The following is a 20677-nucleotide window of genomic DNA, read 5'->3' on the forward strand; positions in this document are numbered from 1 at the left end:
CTTTTTCTATTTGAAATAGAGTGAATGGGCAGTTTGCTGTTCTACCCAATTTTTCTAGATATGTTTTTCGCTACTTGCATGAACCGCAAAAAGTAATCTATTTTCGTTGTTTCGTATTATTTTTGCCATGGCTTGAAACCGAAAATCGAACCGAACATGAATAAACCGAACCGAAATTATTGTGGTTCGATTTTGGTTATTAAAATCACAAATCGAAAATTGAATTAACCGAACCGAACCGACCGATGCACACCCCTCTAACACGTTTTGCCCAAAAGAAAGGAAAAAGGAAAAAGGAAAAGAGTAGAGAAGTATCACAAGTTGTCAAGTACTCTATAATTTCTTTGAAAAACAAACTAAAATCTTGAACAAGAGAATCTAGACAAAATATAAAATATTTCGCTTTACATAATGCTGCAACTGCGAGCTGAATCTTGGTCGTCAAAATAACGAGTGAAGTCATTTACTCCTGACATGGGTTGTGCCTGCGGAAAAAAATTAGCATATTCTGGATTATAATACTGGTAAGGAGGATGAAGATAACTACTAGCTTCTCCATTGTAAAATCCACCAGAATACTGAGGTCCCATTTGCATAAACATGGAGTAGGCTTTCTGTCTTTGTTCTTCAGTTACACGGTCTAAAATTCCTCCACCTCTTCTATGTATTTTGCAATAGCGATCCCTTGCAAATAGAGGTGGCAAAATCAATCCATTTTTCAGTACCATGTTCGACCTATGTAAAGTTTAAATAGGTTAGATTATGACTCTTTTGTTGACTTGACCTAACGAATTGAAATGACTCATAAAACTATTGGATGTAACTCGACGGGTCAAGGCAACCGAACCCAAACTTACTAATGTATTTCCAGTACTACTTTTCAAAAGGCAAACTTAAAAAGGAAAGGTTGGGTCATGTTGAGTGGGTTGGTTGTGAGTTGTAGCCCGACCCATTTTGACCCAACCTACTTTGACTCAGTCAAACTTTAGGAGGTTGAATCATGACCCGTTTTGAGCAGCTTAAATTTGATCCAACCCGTTCATTTGTCATGCAAATGGCTTCATCAACGCCTTAAGGGGGCTCATAAGCTTCAGCCTTGTGATACTTTTTATCTTTGGTTGACACAAAATCTTCACACTGGTGAATATCATCAGAATTATCATCACCGTCGTCCTTGCTACCCGCACGACGTTCATTTCTTTTCTTCTCGCCAACTTTAGCTTTGCCCTTGACCTCTCTTTTAATGTGGGTATTTCCAGAAGGGTGGTGGTAATTATTTGAGTTTCTACTCGTACTGCTTTGTGCTTCGTGAAGAGGATTCTTGTTATAAGATATTAGCTCTGCAGTTTTGCCACTTTTCTTAATGGTCTTAGTGAGCATAAAAGGATCAAATTTGCCTCTAATGGTAGCCACCTTTGTTTTTGGATCATAAGAAACATCAAGGACACCTAGCACAAATTAAATTAACAATAGTTAAGGGTAAAGACCCGTGAAATACTAGTCGCACACTATAGTGTTTAAAGAAACAAGTGAAGCAATCCACTCTAAATTGTTTTGAGATTGAGATATGGTTATTGTTGTTAATTGTTATACCGAACTTGAGTTTTTTATTGCATGTATTTTTTTAATTAGATTTAACTTATACACTAACAATAAAAAAAATTATACACTATCTATATTTTAATATTTTAGTAGGTTACATGTCTTATTTCAAGGTTTCTACCTCACTTGTTTAAGGACAATACACATTTTTTTTATGTAACTTGATAGCATAAAAAATCATAAACTCTTCTTTTTAAGCTAAAGCCAAAAAGGAGCAGTAGTGAGCCGTAAATACTTCATACTTTGTATAATAACTATGACAAGAGGGGGCTGCTCTAGTGGTGAGCATCCTCCATTTCCAACCAAGAGGTTGTGAGTTCGAGTCACCCTAAAAGCAAGGTGGGGAGTTCTTGGAGGGAGGGAGCCGAGGGTATATCGAAAACAGCCTCTCTACCCCAGAGTAGGGGTAAGATCTGCGTACATACTACCCTCCCCAAACCCCACAAATAAGATTATACTGGATTGTTGTTGTTTGTATAATAACTATCTCTACTCCCACTTTTTTCTTTTTTACATTAAGGGGATAGTCTAAAAGTTTATTCAAGGCACTCGTACTCACCTAACAGCAAGGAATAAGAAAACTAAATATCAATATACATTTTGGTCACCTAAGATAAGTTGAACACCAATATATAGAAGAGAAAAATGTTCGAGATAAACAGGTATTTAAAAAACCCTAAAGCGAGGCTCAAAACACGTTGAGTGCTTCACCTCGCTTTATGGGCGCTTTAGTGTCGCATCAAAGCTCTAAGGCATACTTGTCCTTGCCAATGATTGTAATCCTGAAAAGGCGACCTTAAACAATTGATATTTCACTTTATCATGAAATATTTTTCAATTTCTTTGTCTATATATTTATTATTCATGCTTATAATGATTAGTCTTGGACTACATGCATATTTTTACTTTTTCTCCCGTTGTGTATTTTTCATTAAAGCCCACACTTTATTTGCGCTTAAAGTCCCAACGGACCTTAGAGATTTTTTGTGCTTTTCGCCTTTGATAACTGTAATATGGCCAAATTTTCATGACATTTGCCATGACATAATATCCATTATAACAAATTTGTGGTTCATGACATTTGCCATGACATAATATCCATTATAATAAATTTGTGGATCATGACATTTGCCATGACATAATATCCATTATTAGGCCAAGGATTTCTTGCTATAAATAGAGGAGTTTCTGCTCATTTGAAAACACACCAATTCAAGAGCTTTTCACTCTTGTCTTTCTTTCTCCTCATTTATTTTATTATAGAGTATTTTATAAGAGAGTGAGTGTTGGAAAACACTTGTGTGAACCCTTTCTTTGGAGTGATCTTGTGAGGTTATTCTCTTGGGGTATTTGGGATTAATTAGAGTATTTACTCTAATTTTGTACTCTCTTTTGTACTCTTGTTGGTATAGTGAAATTGCTTCTCTCCACTTGTGGACGTAGGTCACCTTGACCGAACCACGTTAAATTTGTGTCTTCTTTATCTTCTTTAATTGTCATTATTATCAACTTCCATTGTCTTTGTTATCGTCATTATACCGTTGTTTGGCTAAATTTCGCACTACCCGGGTTCCCGATCCTAACAAATTGGTATCAGAGCCAGATCTAACCGGGTTAGTTTAAATAGCCAAAATGACTCTAACAAAGACTTATGTTGAGAAATTTGACCGAAGTGCAAACTTCGAAATGTGGCAATTAAAGATGAAAGCTATCCTAATTCAGGATGACTTAGATTTGGCACTGTAAGAAAAAGAAAAACCGGATAAAATGACGGACGAGGAGTTTGCCGTCATAGACAAAAAAGGCAAAAGCAGGTATTATTTTAAATCTTTTAAATGAGGTTTTGCGTGAAGTTGCAGCAGAAAACTCAGCCAAAGGCATATGAGAAAAGCTTAAAACCTTATATATGAAAAGAACAGTAGAAAACAGGCTTTACCTAAAGCAAAAACTCTACACTTTTCATATGGCTGAAGGTACCTCTATACTTACTCATCTTGATACTTTTGATTCTCTTCTTATGGATTTAAGTAACATAGATGCTGAAATCAAAGATGAGGATCAAGCTGTGTTATTGCTTGTTTCCTTACCCTAGTCGTTTAAACATATAAGAGATACTATGCTTTATGGAAAGGATAATATCTCTTATAAAGATATCAAATCTATTTTGAAATCAAAAGAACAAATAGATAGAGATATTACTGGGGAAACTAGTGGGAACCAAGGGGAAGGCTTATTCATAAGAGGTAGATCCAATAGGAAAGATTCAAGTAGTGAGAAACCTAAATCAAGGTCAAAATCCAGATACAGAAATGTCATGTGCAAATATTGTCATAAGAAAGGTCACATTATTTCTGAATGCTTTAAATTGAAAAACAAAGAAAAGCATACAGAAAAGAAAAATGAGCACAAAAATACTGACACTGCCGAAGCAAGTGTAGCTGCTGATGAGACTGAGGGAACTATTTTTTTAGCAACTAATAATAGTTTCAAATCTAACAATGAGTGGATTTTAGATTCGGGTTGTTCTTATCATATGTGTCCCAGTCGGGATTTATTTACCACATATGAATCTATTGGAGGTGGAGTTGTCTTGATGGGCAATAATACTGCTTGCAAAGTTATTGGAAAAGGTACAGTCCGAATCAAAATGCACGATGGTGTGGTGAGAACTCTCACCGATGTTAGACATGTTCCTGACTTGAAGAAAAATCTCATCTCTTTGGGCACTCTAGAATCTCTTGGGTGTAAGTACACAGGTGAAGATAGAGTTCTGAAAATTTCTCATTGTGCTCTTGTGATCATGAAAGCACGCAGATCTGGTACGTTGTATACTCTTTTGGGATCTACTGTTATAGGTGCTGCTGCAGTTTCAATATTAGATAAATCAGATTCTGACATCACCAAATTGTGGCATATGCGATTGGGGTATATGAGTGAAAATGGTCTTTCCATCATCAGCAAAAGAGGTCTCTTATGTGGCCAAAGTACCGGAAATATGGAGTTCTATAAACATTGTGTGTTCGGGAAAGAGAAAAGAGTTAGCTTCAAATCTCCAGCGATTCCTAAAACAAAAGGTACTTTGAATTACATTCATTCAGATCTTTGGGGTCCTTCACGTACCTCATCAAAAGGTGGTGCCAGGTATATGTTAACTTTCATTGATGATTATTCAAGGAAAGTTTGGGTTTATTTCCTGAAAAATAAAAGTGATGTTTTCTTAAATTTCAAACAATGGAAAATTTTGATTGAGAAGCAAACAGGAAAACAGGTTAAGCGGCTTAGAACAGATATTGGCTTGGAATTTTGTAATGATGAATTCAACGAATTTTGCAAGAATGAAGGAATTGCTCGATATCGTACTGTGAGAATGACACCTCAGCAAAATAGTATGGCAGAAAGGATGAATAGAACTCTTTTGGAAAGGGCTCGTTGCATGATTTCAAATGCTGGGTTGACAAACGCCTTTTGGGCATAAGCTATCTCTACAGCTTGTTATATTGTCAACCGAGCTCCTTCTGCACCTTTGAACTTTAAGACTCCAGAGGAAGTGTGGTCAGGTACTCCTGCTAATTATTCTAATTTAAAAATATTTGGTTGTCCTACATACATGCATGTAAATGATGAAAAATTAGAGCCAAGGGCTAAAAAGTGCATTTTCCTTAGGTATGCATCTGGGGTGAAAGGTATAACGGCCAAACCAGTCGTTTTAACTTTTAGAACCTCGTTCCCCTAAATAAAACTTCTCGTATGTGCTTTAAATGATTTATGACTTGTGGGGATAGTTGGTTCGGGATTTGAAAGTGTTTGGGTTGAAATCGGAACACTTGGTTTCTTAAGTTGGCTTTAAAAGGGTCAACATTTTGAGCAAACAGACTCGGATCAGTGTTTTGACAATTTCGGTAGGTCCGTATCGTAATTTAGGACTTGGACATATGCCCGAAATCAAATTCCGAGGTCCCTAGCCCGAGATATGGAATTTTGATTTTAAAAAACAATTTAAATTCAAATAGTGACCGGATGTCGAATCATGTGCAAACAACCCCGGAATAGAATTTTGATGATTCCAATAGCTTCGTATGGTGATTTTGGACTTAGGAGCGTGATCGAAATTTTATTTGGAAGTCCGTAGTGAAATTAGGCTTGAAATGGCTAAAACAAGAATTTAAGTTTGGAAGTTTGACCGGGGAGTTGATTTTTTGATACCGGAGTCGGAATACAGTTCCGAAAATTTTCATAGCTCCGTTATATCATTTATGACTTGTGTGCAAAATTTGAGATCAATCGGAGTTGATTTGATAGGTTTCGACATCGAATGTAGAAGTTGAAAATTCTTAGTTTCATTAAGCTTGAATTGGGGTATGATTCGTGGTTTTAGCATTGTTTGATGTGATTTAGAGGTTCGACTAAGTTCGTATAATGTTTTAGGACTTGTAGGTATATTTGGTTAGGTCCCGAGGGCCTCAGGTGAGTTTCGGATGGTTAACGGATCAAAAATTGGACTTAAACAGCTGCTGCAATTTTTCTCTTCTGCTGGAAATTCTGGGCTGTGATCGAGCCCAAGATCGAGGCCCAAGATCGAGCTCCCAAGATCGAGCTCCCAAGTTCGAGCTCCCATGATTGAGCTCCCATGATCGAGCTCCCAAGATCGAGCTCCCGAGATCGAGCTCCCAAGATCGAGCTCCCGAGATCGAGCTCCCAAGATCGAGCTCCCAAGATCGAGCTCCCATGATCGAGCTCCCATGATCGAGCTCCCATGATCGAGCTCCCTAGATCGAGCTCCCATGATCAAGCTCCCAAGATCGAGCTCCCATGATCGAGCTCCCAAGATCGAGCTCCCGAGATCGAGCTCCCGAGATCAAGCTCCCGATATCAAGCTCCCGAGATCGAGCTCCCAAGATCGAGCTCCCGAGATCAAGCTCCCGATATCAAGCTCCCGAGATCGAGCTCCCAAGATTGAACTAGACAGATCTGTAAGTTATAAAAAACAGAGGCATTCGACCCATTTGCCATTTTTGACAAACTTGAGCTTGAGCAGAGGCGACGTTTGGCAGATTTTCAAGGAAAGACATTTGGGGTAAGTGATTCCAACTCGGATATGATCTATATACACAAATATATCATTGTTTTCACCAATTAATTAGTGTTTTGAGATTGAAATTTGGAAAATTTTAGAAATCTCATGGAAACGAATTTTTGAGATTTCGGTAACGATTCGGAGTCGGATTTGAGTAAAACTGGTATGGTTGGACTCATAATTGAATGGGTTGTCGGATTTCATAACTTTCGCCGGATTCCGAGATGTGGGCCCCACAGACGAATTTTTAATTAATTTCGAAATTTTTATTCAAAAATGTAGTATTTTCTTATAGAATTGATTCCTATAAATTTTAGTGATTGTATCGAATTATTTTTGGTTAGATTCGAGCCAATCGAAGTTGGATAATCGAGGAAAAAGGCCTACTAGTTGATTAAATTGGAGCAAGACGAGGTATATCTCTTGTCTAATCTTGTGAGGGAAAAATTACCCTATAGGGATTAAATTGAATAATTATTGCTAATTGCGGGGGCTACGTACGCACGAGATGACGAGAGGCCGTGCGTAGCTACTATTAATGCTAAAGTCCGGGTAGTTTAGGATTCAAAGCATGAATTACTTGTGTAAATTGTATTCTTTGTTTAATTAATATTAATTGATATATATGTGAATATATTGTGAATTTTCAGATAAAGATATTAAAGGATGAAAACCTCATATGCTTGATTTTCTGTTTAAATTAATTAATTGTTAAAAAAAATTATTCTTCCTCCCGAATTTATTTTATAATAAATATACTCTCCTTCCGGAGGTACATAAGAAAATGTCCTCCTTTCTTGTGGAGCGGGCCGAACGCCTCGGCGGGATAGATGCATCTATGGATCGCGCCGCACGTCCCTCAGCAGTGTACACGACACTCTGGATCGGGCCGTACGTCCTCGGCAGAAATCGTGCTTAATAATAATAATAATTACACGATATTTGGACAGTTTATTACAACTTGTAAAGCTATTTGATAAATTAGAAATTTATTGAAATTGAATTGTAGCTTGTAAGGCTATTTGATAAATTGAAATTTTTATTGAATTTGAAGGACTTAATTAATAGATTAGAAATTATTTGAATTGAAGGAATTTAATTAATATATTGAGAATTATTGGAATTGAAAGAATTTAATTACTTCTGCTGGTTCAATAAAATTATTGTTAACTCTGTGAATCATGTTGATATAAATATTTCTATTTTTATGATTATTTAATATTATTGACCCATAGTGAGTATCATAGTCGGCCATCTCGTCTCTACCTCTTCGAGATTAGGCTTGATACTTACTGGGTACACGTTGTTTTCGTATTCATACTGCACTTGCTGCACATTTTATTGTGCAGGTACATATATGTATAGTGGCCTTATGGGCTCAGAGGTGTGGTTAATAATTGTAAGGATATAGGTGAGCTGCATTCTATATTACGATCCGCAGCTAACAGAATCTCCGTCAGAGTTATTATACTTTCCTGTCTAATTTGTATTCTGGATAGATGTTGTATTTTATTTTAATTCCCTAGTAAATGCTCATGCTCTTGTGATACCGGGTTTTGGGAATGGTTGTGAATTGTTTAAAAATTTAGTTTTTAAAAATATTTATCATTTACTCTACAAGTTTTATCTTTACTATTTCATTGAAGAAATTTTTATTTCAAAAACACTAAAATGGATAATTAAGTTAACTGATTATGGTTGGCTTGCCTGACAGTGGTGTCCGGCGCCATCATGACCTTTTTGAATTTTGGGTCGTGACAACATGGTATCGGAGCACTAGGTTCACTTAGGTCTCACGAGTCATGAGCAAATCTAGTAGAGTCTTGCGGATCGGTACGGAGACGTCTGTGCTTATTTTCGAGAGGCTACAGGGCTGTTAGGAATACTTCCCTTTTTGATTCCTCATCATGTGATTCAATTCCTTTGAGGCTCATGCCTACATTTCCTTCCTATTCAATCTTATGCGACATGAAGCACTTGTTATACATTGAGGATCGAGGAAACTTTTATTGGTACTACAGGTGTAGTACAGGATACTTCTCCTTGTGTAATTAAGTGGGCTATTGTCATCGCCTTGCAAAAGGCCGCTCTGTCATTTCAAATTAAGTATCAGTACTTCCTAAGGTTTTGAGATTTGGCATTGATTGTTATGACGATTCGTGCGTTGTTATCGTACAGTGTTTATGAAATGGAAAAATGCTCGTCTATATGTCAGGGCAGTAAACGACTTGAAAGAATGTTTTCTCAGTACATGATTCAGAGGTTCCCTATTTTAGTTCCAGCGGAGAAAAGGCAACCGGACTATGAATGTTCAGGTTTGGGGTTGATGGAGTAACGAAGCTTGATATTTTCGAGTGTGGTAGAGTTCTCAATTTTGATGTGGTGTCATCGCCTTGTAAAATGCGTTAAGGTTCGCCAGTGTTATGGTTTTCTTCAACTCGCCTTCACGACAGAATGTTAGGAATTGGTATAGGGGAAGCAGCCATTAGAGATCGCGGTGTGCAGTAATTCAGGATCGAAGCAGCATTTCTAGTATTGATGTCTCGAGAAGGATGATCGTCAGAAAGGTTTAAAGCTAGTAACGAGCTATTGGTTCAAGTGCTACATAGACGGATTTTGAGTTAAAGCAATAACTGGGCAGCGAAGGATGAGGAAGGACATGTGGAAGGTGCCTTGCGGTGGTTAGGTTCCGAAAAGGCCAAGTGTAAGAAAATAGAAGCAGAGTAGTTGCTTAAAGGAGTTGGTTGACCAAAGTGGGAGAGTGGAAAGGTAGCACATGGGTTACGTGGTAGGATAATTACATGTCTTGAGGAACGTTTGGAGTGATTTGGGATGTAAAATGGACAGTGACTAGGTCTACGGACTTAATTTAGAATATTGGCTGCTATATTGAGGAAGATTGGATACAACAGGAGGGAGTTGCTTGATATGAAGAAAGATACAACATGACTTTAGATTGGAATATATTGTCGCACCTTTAGTTGACGTCCATGAGGAGTGAACAGACTGGTGCAGCTGGTGAATGAGCTCGGACTCAGGATGATCTACTGATTTCGTAGTAATTTCACCCAGTGCAGCGACGTTGGAATATGTCGGCATGTAATTTTCACATATGGGTTATCTCTTATGAGAAGGTTAGCGGTCGTGTGGTGTTGACGAAGCTTCTGCTAAGAATTCTACTGCCTACCCGATAAGAGATTTAATATGTAAATGTGGCTAGTGGTTCAGAGTGTTTATTAAAGGTTAATAGAAGGATTTTAAGAAAATTTGGCGAGTTGCGTGTGCAGGATCATGTCAACGATGAAGAAAGAATCTCGGTGGATTCCAGAATTTTGTAATTGTAGCTTCAAGCTAAGTGGGAGAGCCCCATCGTCTATGATTGGATTGCGTAGTGTCAAGTTGTGCGGTTTCTGATTATCGGTGTATTGGTGGGTCATTGCAACTAAGGAAAGAAAACATCAGTGGTAATTTGAGCAAAAGGATTTGGGGAATGTATGCCATATTTGGCCTTATCAATTCATATTCAGGTTTTTGGAAGACTCAGAGTTTATGCTTCGTGTAGATGTAATGCACAGGAAAGTGAGACAGTCGGATGTTTCCTTGATAAAGTGTCCATGTGCTAGCAGGGCCTTGGAATTGATCATGTTTGAGAACAAGTCAGAGCAAGTGACTCTCAATAACGGTCTTAGCGGGTTCAAAAAATTTAAAGTGTGGTGTCTAAGGATCTCGAGTTCGTAGTATAGTTGAATATCGAGCTTTTGCAGCAGATTATGAAACAGGGCTTGGAGTACTCTGCTTTATCTTTAGGTTGTGGTATAGCATTTGAGAAACGGAAGAAAATAATTTCGGATTCATAAAAGAAGTATCAGAATGGGTGTAACAGTTGAAGACGAAAAAGTGCGCACAAGGAGGGGTATGAGATGATCTGTGAATTTTAAAACAGCGTGGTCTTGTGAAATAAGGCCATTTGGGATGAGTGTGGATTTGAGTTCGTGATGTAATGAATGAAGCTATTATTATTTCTAAGGCAAGTTGAGAATAAATTGAGAAAAAGACGGGTCGGCTAACAATGGTTGAATCAGCATGATGGTGGCAATGACCAGTTCCTTCAGCGCATAGAGTTATGTATGTAATTTGTGGCAGTACGTGCGAGGCTTGGCGGCCGTATTAATTGATTTTATCTGGAGGAATTCAAGTATTATGGCATGTTATGTGTAGAGGGATCCCAGAAAAGTTATGGTGGCTTAGACCACTACTTGAGGTCGGTATATTCTACGGATATGGGAATTCAGTCACGTGTTGCAATGGTTCTCTTGAAATGAGTTAAGAAGAAGGTTTCTATATGATTAAGTGTTTACTCTATTAGTGGTTCGGGAGTTATGGTGGAATTCTTGTACTCCTGCGCATTGGCGTGGTTAAGTGCACTAAGTAGCATGGGATTCGAAAGTTGAGGATTTAAGATTTCGGTTCGGTGTTGACAAGGATGTCATGAGCTCGGATGAGCAGGAAAGGGATTTAGATGTTTAAAGTAAGATGGTATTATTTTTGGCATCATCTAAGGTCGATGTCAGGTGTAAGAGACCTTGTGTATTGATTTGTGGATTTTTGATATGCTTTACAGCATTAGTGTAACCGGTAGCATGGATGTGCAAACTTGTTACCTGGTGCGAAAGGTCGTGGGAGCGTGTCTCACGAAAATATTGTGTAAGAGTGGCATGTAGTCACTTGATTGAGTGAAGATTAAAACCAAGTATGAAGATTGTGGTAATATCGCTGATTCGAGAATTTATGCCTGGAGGGCGCTCTGTTCATTTGGTTGTGGACTGTGGAAGTTGTTCCGATTATGATGGCTATTCTTGTGTGTTATGGAAAAAGGGGTTATTATGGATCCTTGAAAGGTTATTAGCCTAGTACGGTGCGATCAGAATCAGCTTGAGGTCTGTGGATGGATTTAAATATGAATACGGGCTCCATATCAAGCCGGATGTGTTCATTTCAGCATAAAAGCTCCCTATGTTAGAGTATTCGGACGTTGGATGTCGTTTTGTCGTCGGTAATTTCATGTAATACTATATTGTGCCGTGTGAGTTATGAAATGGCTTGATAAATTTCTTATGTGATGAGGTTCCGCGTAGTTATGGTGTTATGTGAGCAGGATGGCTCTCGAGATTCAGATCATATATCGTACCTTAGTTGTGCTTGAGTTTTGTAGCGTATGGCGTTGTTGGTCCTTCCAGGGATGATATTATGCACTGAGCATGCTTGTGTCCGATATTCGGATATTTTGTAGTAATGAGCATTTTAGCTCGGTAAGTATTTTCTTATAGATTCTTTTGCGCGGATCGGGTGGCACGCTGCCACGGGTATGTTTTTTGGATCGGGTTGCACGCCGCAATGGTATCATATGTGGATCAAGTTGCACGTCACAACAGTGTGATGTTGAGTACAGTCCCCTATATTCTATTTTGTGTGTTTGTGTTCCATTTTCTGAGGAAGGTTCATGACACCTTTTCAGTTGTTTAATTAGTCACGTGGGTTGAGTAATCCTTTCCAGAGTTCATTTTTCTTATGTATCGCAATCGAGTCCGTAGCTTATTAGCTCATCGTGGCATCATATGAGGCTTTTTGATCGTGTCTGAGGTGGTTTATTGCCTGAGCAGCTTATACTTGGTGAGACGAGATTATTGGATTTGGGATCAGTGCGATCGGATTATATGGAGTGTAATAAAGAACAAATACCATTATTTGGTTATAATGAGGCAATGGTTCTTGTCAAAAGGAGAAACTCAATAATTGTTGACTCGGCAGTTGATTACGAATTTCTACACATTTCTTCCATCGTGGAAGCATTTCAAGAGTTGGAACATGATTTATATATATCATGAGGTGTGTTGTGAACATCAGATTCGTGGAATTTTAGCTATTGTTATCGGAGGATGTTATTATAGTCATGTGAATGATGCGGTGCATGGTCTAAATTCAACAAAGTTATGCAATCCTGTATTAGTGCATCGTGTAGTGGTTGATACAACATTCATAGGTTGGAAACAGGCATGGTGGAGAATTCTGGATGTTAGAATTGGGCTCTAAGGCTTATTTGCCTAAATAAATGGGAGAATTTTAAGATTGGCTCGAGTTAATGTGCTCAACTGGGTGTGGTATCACGGGTAGGTTCACGAGGTGTTAAACAATAATTTTGGATAACTCCGGAACACTCCTTAGCACATTCGAGGACGAACGTATATTTAAGTGGGAGAGAATGTAACGACCCAACCGGTAGTTTTGACTTTTAGAACTCCGTTCCCCTAAAAAAAACTTCTCGTATGTGCTTTAAATGATTTATGACTTGTGGGGATGGTTGGTTCGGGATTTGGAAGTGTTTGGGTTGAAATCGGAACGCTTGGTTTCTTAAGTTGGCTTTAAAAGGCCAAGTTTGACTTTGGTCAACATTTTGAGCAAACAGACTCGGATCAGTGTTTTGACAATTTCGGTAGGTCCGTATCGTGATTTGGGACTTGGACATATAACCGAAATCAAATTCCGAGGTCCCTAGCCCGAGATATGGAATTTTGATTTAAAAAAAAAAAATTAAGTTCAAATAGTGACCGGATGTCGAATCATGTGCAAACGACCCCGGAATAGAATTTTGATGATTCCAATAGCTCCGTATGGTGATTTTGGACTTAGGAGCGTGATCGAAATTTTATTTGGAAGTCCGTAGTGAAATTAGGTTTGAAATGGCTAAAACAAGAATTTAAGTTTGGAAGTTTGACCGGGGAGTTGACTTTTTGATACCGGAGTCGAAATACAGTTCCGAAAATTTTCATAGCTCCGTTATATCATTTATGACTTCTGTGCAAAATTTGAGATCAATCGGAGTTGATTTGATAGGTTTCGACATCGAATGTAGAAGTTAAAAATTCTTAGTTTCATTAAGCTTGAATTGGGGTATGATTCGTGGTTTTAGCATTGTTTGATGTGATTTAGAGGTTCGACTAAGTTCGTATAATGTTTTAGGACTTGTTGGTATATTTGGTTGAGGTCCCGAGGGCCTCGGGTGAGTTTCGGATAGTTAACATATCAAAAATTGGACTTAAACAGCTGCTGCAATTTTTCTCTTCTGCTGGAAATTCTGGGCTGTGATCGAGCCCAAGATCGAGGCCCAAGATCGAGCTCCCAATATCGAGCTCCCATGATCGAGCTCCCATGATCGAGCTCCCAAGATCGAGCTCCCATGATCGAGCTCCCGAGATCGAGCTCCCAAGATCGAGCTCCCATGATCGAGCACCCATGATCGAGCTCCCATGATCGAGCTCCCAAGATCGAGCTCCCAAGATCGAGCTCCCATGATCGAGCTCCCAAAATCGAGCTCCCGAGATCGAGCTCCCAAGATCGAGCTCCCGATATCAAGCTCCCGAGATCGAGCTCCCGAGATCGAACTGGGTAGATCTGTAAGTTATAAAAAAAACAGAGGCATTCGACCCATTTGCCATTTTTGACAAACTTGAGCTTGAACAGAGGTGACGTTTGGCAGATTTTCAAGGAAAGACATTTGGGGTAAGTGATTCCAACTCGGATTTGATCTATATACACAAATATATCATTATTTTCACCATTTAATTAGTGTTTTGAGATTGAAATTTGGAAAATTTTAGAAATCTCATATAAACGAATTTTTGAGATTTCGGCATCGATTCGGAGTCGGATTTGAGTAAAACTGGTATGGTTGGACTCGTAATTGAATGGGTTGTCGGATTTCATAACTTTTGCCGGATTCCGAGATGTAAGCCCCACAGACGAATTTTTAATTAATTTCGGGATTTTTATTGAAAATGTAGTATTTTCTTATAGAATTGATTCCTATAAATTTTAGTGATTGTATCGAATTATTTTTGGTTAAATTCGAGCCAATCGAAGTTGGATAATCGAGGAAAAAGGCCTACTAGTTGATTAAATTGGAGCAAGACGAGGTAAGTCTCTTGTCTAATCTTGTGAGGGAAAAATTACCCCATAGGGATTAAATTGAATAATTGTTGCTAATTGCAGGGGCTACGTACGCACGAGGTGACGAGAGGCCGTGCGTAGCTACTATTAATGCTAAAGTCCGGGTAGTTTAGGACTCAAAGCATGAATTACTTGTGTAAATTGTATTCTTTGTTTAATTAATATTAATTGATATATATATATATATATATATATATATATATATATATATATGAATATATTGTGAATTTTCAGATAAAGATATTAAAGAATGGAAACCTCATATGCTTGATTTTCTGTTTAAATTAATTAATTGTTAAAAGAAATTGTTCTTCCTCCCGAATTTATCTTATAATAAATATACTCTCCTTCCGGAGGTACATAAGAAAATGTCCTCCTTTTTTGTGGAGCGGGCCGAACGCCTCAGCAGGAAAGATGCATCTATGGATCGCGCCGCACGTCTCTCGGCAGTGTACACGACACTCTGGATCGGGCCGTACGTCCTCTGCAGAAATCGTGCTTAATAATAATAATAATTACACGATATTTGGACAGTTTATTATAACTTGTAAAACTATTTGATAAATTATAAATTTATTAAAATTGAATTGCAGCTTGTAAGGCTATTTGATAAATTGAAATTTTTATTGAATTTGAAGGACTTAATTAATAAATTAGAAATTATTTGAATTGAAGGAATTTAATTAATATATTGAGAATTATTGGAATTGAAGGAATTTAATTACTTCTGCTGGTTCAATAAAATTATTGTTAACTCTGTGAATCACGTTGATATAAATATTTCTATTTTCATGATTATTTAATATTATTGACCCATAGTGAGTGTCATAGTCGGCCATCTCGTCTCTACCTCTTCGAGATTAGGCTTGATACTTACTGGGTACACGTTATTTTTGTACTCATACTATACTTGCTGCACATTTTATTGTGCAAGTACATATATGTATAGTGGCCTTGTGGGCTCAGAGGTGTGGTTAATAATTGTAAGGACATAGGTGAGCTGCATTCTATATTACGATCCGCAGCTAACAGAATCTCCGTCAGAGTTATTATACTTTCCTGTCTAATTTGTATTCTGGACAGATGTTGTATTTTATTTTATTTCCCTAGTAAATGTTCATGCTCTTGTGATACCGGATTTTGGGAATGGTTGTGAATTGTTTAGAAATTTAGTTTTTAAAAATATTTATCATTTACTCTACGAGTTTTGTCTTTACTATTTCATTGAAGAAATTTTATTCCAAAAATACTAAAATGGATAATTAAGTTAATTGATTATGGTTGGCTTGCCTGACAGTGGTGTCCGGCGCCATCACGACAGGATTTTGGGTCGTGACAAAAGGATACCGACTATGGTATCCTGATCCCACGGCACCAAAATTTATAATTAGTAGAGATGTAACCTTTGATGAATCCTCTATGTTACATTCTAGAAAAGAGTCTTCTAGTTCTTGTAATACAGATAAAGGAAAGAGTACACAGAAACCAGGTGGAGATTGAGATTGGCATTCCTTCTGAGCCAAGCTCATCAACTTTGGAGCAAAATACAGTTGAAACTCCTGAAGTTGAGACAGAAGCTGAAATTCCTGAAGTTGAGACTCCTAAAATTGAACCAGAAGAAGAGACGTATTCTATAGCCAAACATAGACCAAGAAGAGAAGGTAAACAAGCATTAAGGTTTGGAGATTATGTTGCATTTGCTTTTTCAATTGCACAGGAAACTGAAGAAATTGGAGAACCATCAAAATATTTAGAAGCAATTTCTGGTGCTGACTTAGCCAAGTGGCTGATTGCAATGAATGAAGAAATTGAGTCTCTCCACAAGAATGGTACTTGGTCTCTTGTGAAGCCGTCATCAGGAAAAAGAATTGTTGGTTGCAAATGGGTCTTCAAGAAAAAGGATGGCATTCCAGGGGTTGAAGATACGAGGCATAAGGCACGATTAGTTGCAAAGGGCTATAGTCAGGTACAATGAGTTGATTTTAATGATATTTTCTCACCTGTTGTTAAACATAACTCTATTCGTGTCTTGCTTGCCTTCGTTGCCATGTATGATTTGGAATTAGAACAACTTGATGTTAAGACATCTTTCTTACATGGCGAACTTGAGGAACACATATACATGCATCAACTCGAAGGATTTGAAATTAAAGGAAAAGAAGATCATGTTTGCTTGTTGAAGAAATCCTTGTACGGATTAAAGCAGTCTCCAAGACAATAGTATAAAAGGTTTGATTCCTTTATGTTGGGTCATGGTTATTCGAAGAGCATGTATGATAGTTGTGTTTACTTCCGGAAGTTAAATGATAGTTCATTTGTGTACCTATTATTATATGTTGATGACATGCTCATTGCTGCTAAGGATTTAACAGAAATTCACAACTTGAAAAGGCAGCTGAAATGTGAATTTGAGATGAAAGATTTGGGAGCAGCTAAGAAAATCCTTGGCATGGAGATCAAAAGAGATCGAAAAGCCAACAGGCTATTTCTGATCCAGAAGAAGTACTTGGAGAAAGTCTTGGAGAGGTTTGGCATGAAAGATGCTAAACAAGTTAGTACCCCTCTTGCTGCTCATTTTAAGTTATCAGCTGCTCAGTCCCTGCAGTCAGAGAAAGAAGAGAGGTACATGGCACAGGTTCCTTATTCCAGTGCAGTCGGCAGTATTATGTATGCAATGGTTTGTACACGTCCAGACATTTCACAAGCAGTGAGCGTGGTAAGTCGGTATATGGCTTGCCCTGGTAAAGCACATTGGCATGCTGTGAAATAGATTCTCAGATACTTGCGAGGTACTTCAAATACATTTTTGGAGTTTGGGAGAAATACTAACACTTTGGTTGGTTTTGTAGACTCAGATTATGCAGGTGATCCTGACAAAAGAAGATCACTGACAGGCTATGTATTTTGCATCGGTGATTGCGTTATTAGTTGGAAAGCTACATTACAACATGTAGTAGCTTTATCAACTACTGAAGCAGAATATATGGCAGTGACCGAGGCGATCAAAGAAGCTTTATGGTTGAAGGGTCTATTTGCGGAACTCAGTTTACACCAAAGTGGTATTACCATTTTCTGTGATAGTCAAAGTGCCATTCACTTGACTAAAGATCAAATATATCATGAGAGGACGAAGCACATTGATATAAAATATAATTTCATCCGAGAAACTATTGCTGAAAGAAAAGTCTATGTTCAGAAGATCAACACTAGAGACAATCCTGCTGACATGTTCACAAAACCTCTTCCACTGTCCAAGTTCAAGTTTTGCCTGAACTTGATTGGCATTTATGAAGAATGATTTTGCCCATTGGGGTTTTGCAGAGAAGGTGGAGCAAATTTACTATATATAAGCCGAAATTAGGCCAAAATGAAGATTTGTAATATGGCCAAATTTTTATGACATTTGCCATGACATAATATCCATTATAACAAATTTATGGTTCATGACATTTGCCATGACATAATATCCATTATAACAAATTTGTGGATCATGACATTTGCCATGACATAATATCCATTATTAGGCCAAGAATTTCTTGTTATAAATAGAGGAGTTTCTCCTCATTTGAAAACACACCAATTCAAGAGCTTTTCACTCTTGTCTTTCTTTCTCCTCATTTATTTCATTATAGAGTATTTTGTGAGAGAGTGAGTGTTGGGAAACACTTGTGTGAACCATTTCTTTGGAGTGATCTTGTGAGGTTATTCTCTTGGGGTATTTGGGATTAATTAGAGTATTTACTCTAATTTTGTACTCTTGTTTGTATAGTGAAATTGTTTCTCTCCGCTTGTGGACGTAGGTCATCTTGACCGAACCACGTTAAATTTGTGTCTTCTTTAATTGCCGTTATTATCAACTTCCATTGTCTTTGTTATTGTCATTATACTGTTGTTTGGCTAAATTTCGCACTACCCGGGTTCCCAATCCTAACAATAACACTGATGGTCACTGAACTGTGTGAAATTATGAAGTAAAATCACTTTTCTTTCGTTTGTATCAAGAAAGTCACTCAACTATCTGTATTGCACTGTAATGATCACTTAACCAGATTTATTGATTTTTCCAGTGAAAAATGCTGATTTGGCAGTCCACATAGACGTTTGGATCATATAGATTAATTAACACCCGAACAAAGCATATAACCCACCCATACACCCGATCCGAACCGTTTATAAAGATAAAAATCCACCAAAAAGTCTTACAACGCTCTTTCTTATAAACGGGTCCGATCGAGACGGATTGGGTACTGTACGGGTGGATTTTTATATTTTGTTTTGGTGTTAATTATTTTATGTAGTCAAAAAGTATATGTGGACTGCCAAGTCAGTATTTTCTACCGAAAAAATTAATAAATCTGATTGAGTGATCATCAGAGTACAATAAAAATAATTGAAAGACTTTCTTGTTACAAATGAAAGAAAAGTAATTTTGTTCAATAATTTTACATAATTCAGTGACTGACTGCGTGATAATGGACTCCATTTAATTGTGACTTGCACATGCAGATTGAGTACTTATAGGAATTTTCATGTGAGTGGGATGTGAAATAAAAGAAATAAACATGTTTTCTTAAAGAATAAGAATATGCGTATATCATACCATTGATTTCTAATAGTATTTTCCTGAAGTCTCCGGGACATTTTGGACAACAATTGGCATCAACTTTTATGACGCAGACCTGAAATGTTTAACAAGCAATTAAAGAAATTAAAAGACATTATATGTTAAATATTATTACTACTATGCAATTGCAAGATCAAAACAAATATTAAAAACTTGAGAAAGGATAAGTGGATACAGGATCATCTGGACTATGTTCCATCAAAAGGACTTGATACAGAAGTGAGAGAATAAGTGCTTTCTCCAGCTTTTCACCTACTCAAAAAAAATAATTACACTAAGAAAATACCAACTAAGCAAAAACTGCATCTATAAATTTGGAGAAAACATAAGTAGCTATAACTGAAAGAGTTAAAAGACCAAGTGTTGTAGTGGAATGGATAATATCTATCCACCTTTAACCAGAGGTCTCTCTAGTTTGAGCTTTGAGAATAAAACTTAGTCCTTTAATGGGTCTTACACGGTACAAATTCGAATTAGTCGGGATCCACAGGGCACCAGGTGTGAAACAAAAAAAAAAAAAAAGAAATTGAAAGAGTGCAATTTGAGAGGAAAAGATAACTTAAACAACATATTATAAACATTTCTAAATCTTTTGCGTACAAATCGATAAGTTTTTAGTTCGTGGACAGGCAAAATTATTCGAAGCCAAATCAAAACCCTAATTCTTTTATAAACTGAATTGGAAGAAGTGATAACTAAAAACATCTTTTTAACAATATATCAAGGATCAGCTCATTTTCTATTCAAATTTCAGAACTCACAAACCAACGGAATGTCTAATGTTTGAATTTAAAAATATAAAAAGAGTTAGCAAGGGACAAATTCTATAGATAAAGAACAAAAATTTGTCGCTAAACCTATTTAACAAGGATTAGCCAGATATTATCAAAATTCCTTTTGACTATGGGCTATTTAGTGATACAGATAAGCAACAAACTTCATAGTTAATTCCTGTTTTTAATTGATAAAAAGAACATAGCATACACCTTATTTTTCACAGATTTTTCACGAATTTAACGTATTCACTCCATAGCTACAAAAAGTACAGAATCTAAGAGACAGTTAAAAAAAGTACCAAGAGATTAGAGTTGCGATTGTTAGGAAATGCCGAAAGATGGAACACGATTTTGAATTCCACAAAGCTTGATACAGAGGGCGAGACAATGCTTTAAACTCTCTTTGATCTAATTGCATAGTGTAAAGATTTTTATACAATTAATATTATTTGATCTTTAATAAAATGTTAGTTACCGTATTTATCAAGTTACTATTAATGACTAACATAGATTTTATTTAATAATTATCTTATTACCCAGAATAAGATAATTTCATGGTGTTCTTATTTTTCTTATGATTGTTGTGGTGATACTAAT

At 37.1% G+C, this 20677-nt stretch overlaps 1 protein-coding gene across 2 annotated transcripts; it reads right to left on the minus strand.

The window, feature by feature from the left end:
- Positions 1-312: 312 nt before the first annotated feature.
- On the minus strand, positions 313-20507 carry LOC104106676 (heavy metal-associated isoprenylated plant protein 32-like). Of its 2 annotated transcripts, none has more exons than XR_011409217.1 (4): positions 20380-20507; positions 19480-19556; positions 19281-19359; positions 313-485 (listed from the first exon to the last, which is right to left on the minus strand). XR_011409217.1 is itself a non-coding variant. In XM_070179700.1 (4 exons), the coding sequence occupies exons 2-4, from the start codon at positions 19501-19503 to the stop codon at positions 1072-1074; spliced, it is 480 nt and encodes a 159-aa protein (XP_070035801.1). In that variant the 5' UTR covers positions 19504-19556; positions 20380-20507; the 3' UTR covers positions 313-1071. The 2 variants fall into 2 exon arrangements, 1 of the variants encoding a protein (XP_070035801.1); XM_070179700.1 differs by having other exon boundaries at positions 313-1448.
- Between the last annotated feature and the right edge of the window lie 170 nt (positions 20508-20677).

Source organism: Nicotiana tomentosiformis, chromosome 6 (genome assembly GCF_000390325.3).
Source record: "Nicotiana tomentosiformis chromosome 6, ASM39032v3, whole genome shotgun sequence".
In the NCBI taxonomy this organism is placed as follows: domain Eukaryota; kingdom Viridiplantae; phylum Streptophyta; class Magnoliopsida; order Solanales; family Solanaceae; genus Nicotiana; species Nicotiana tomentosiformis.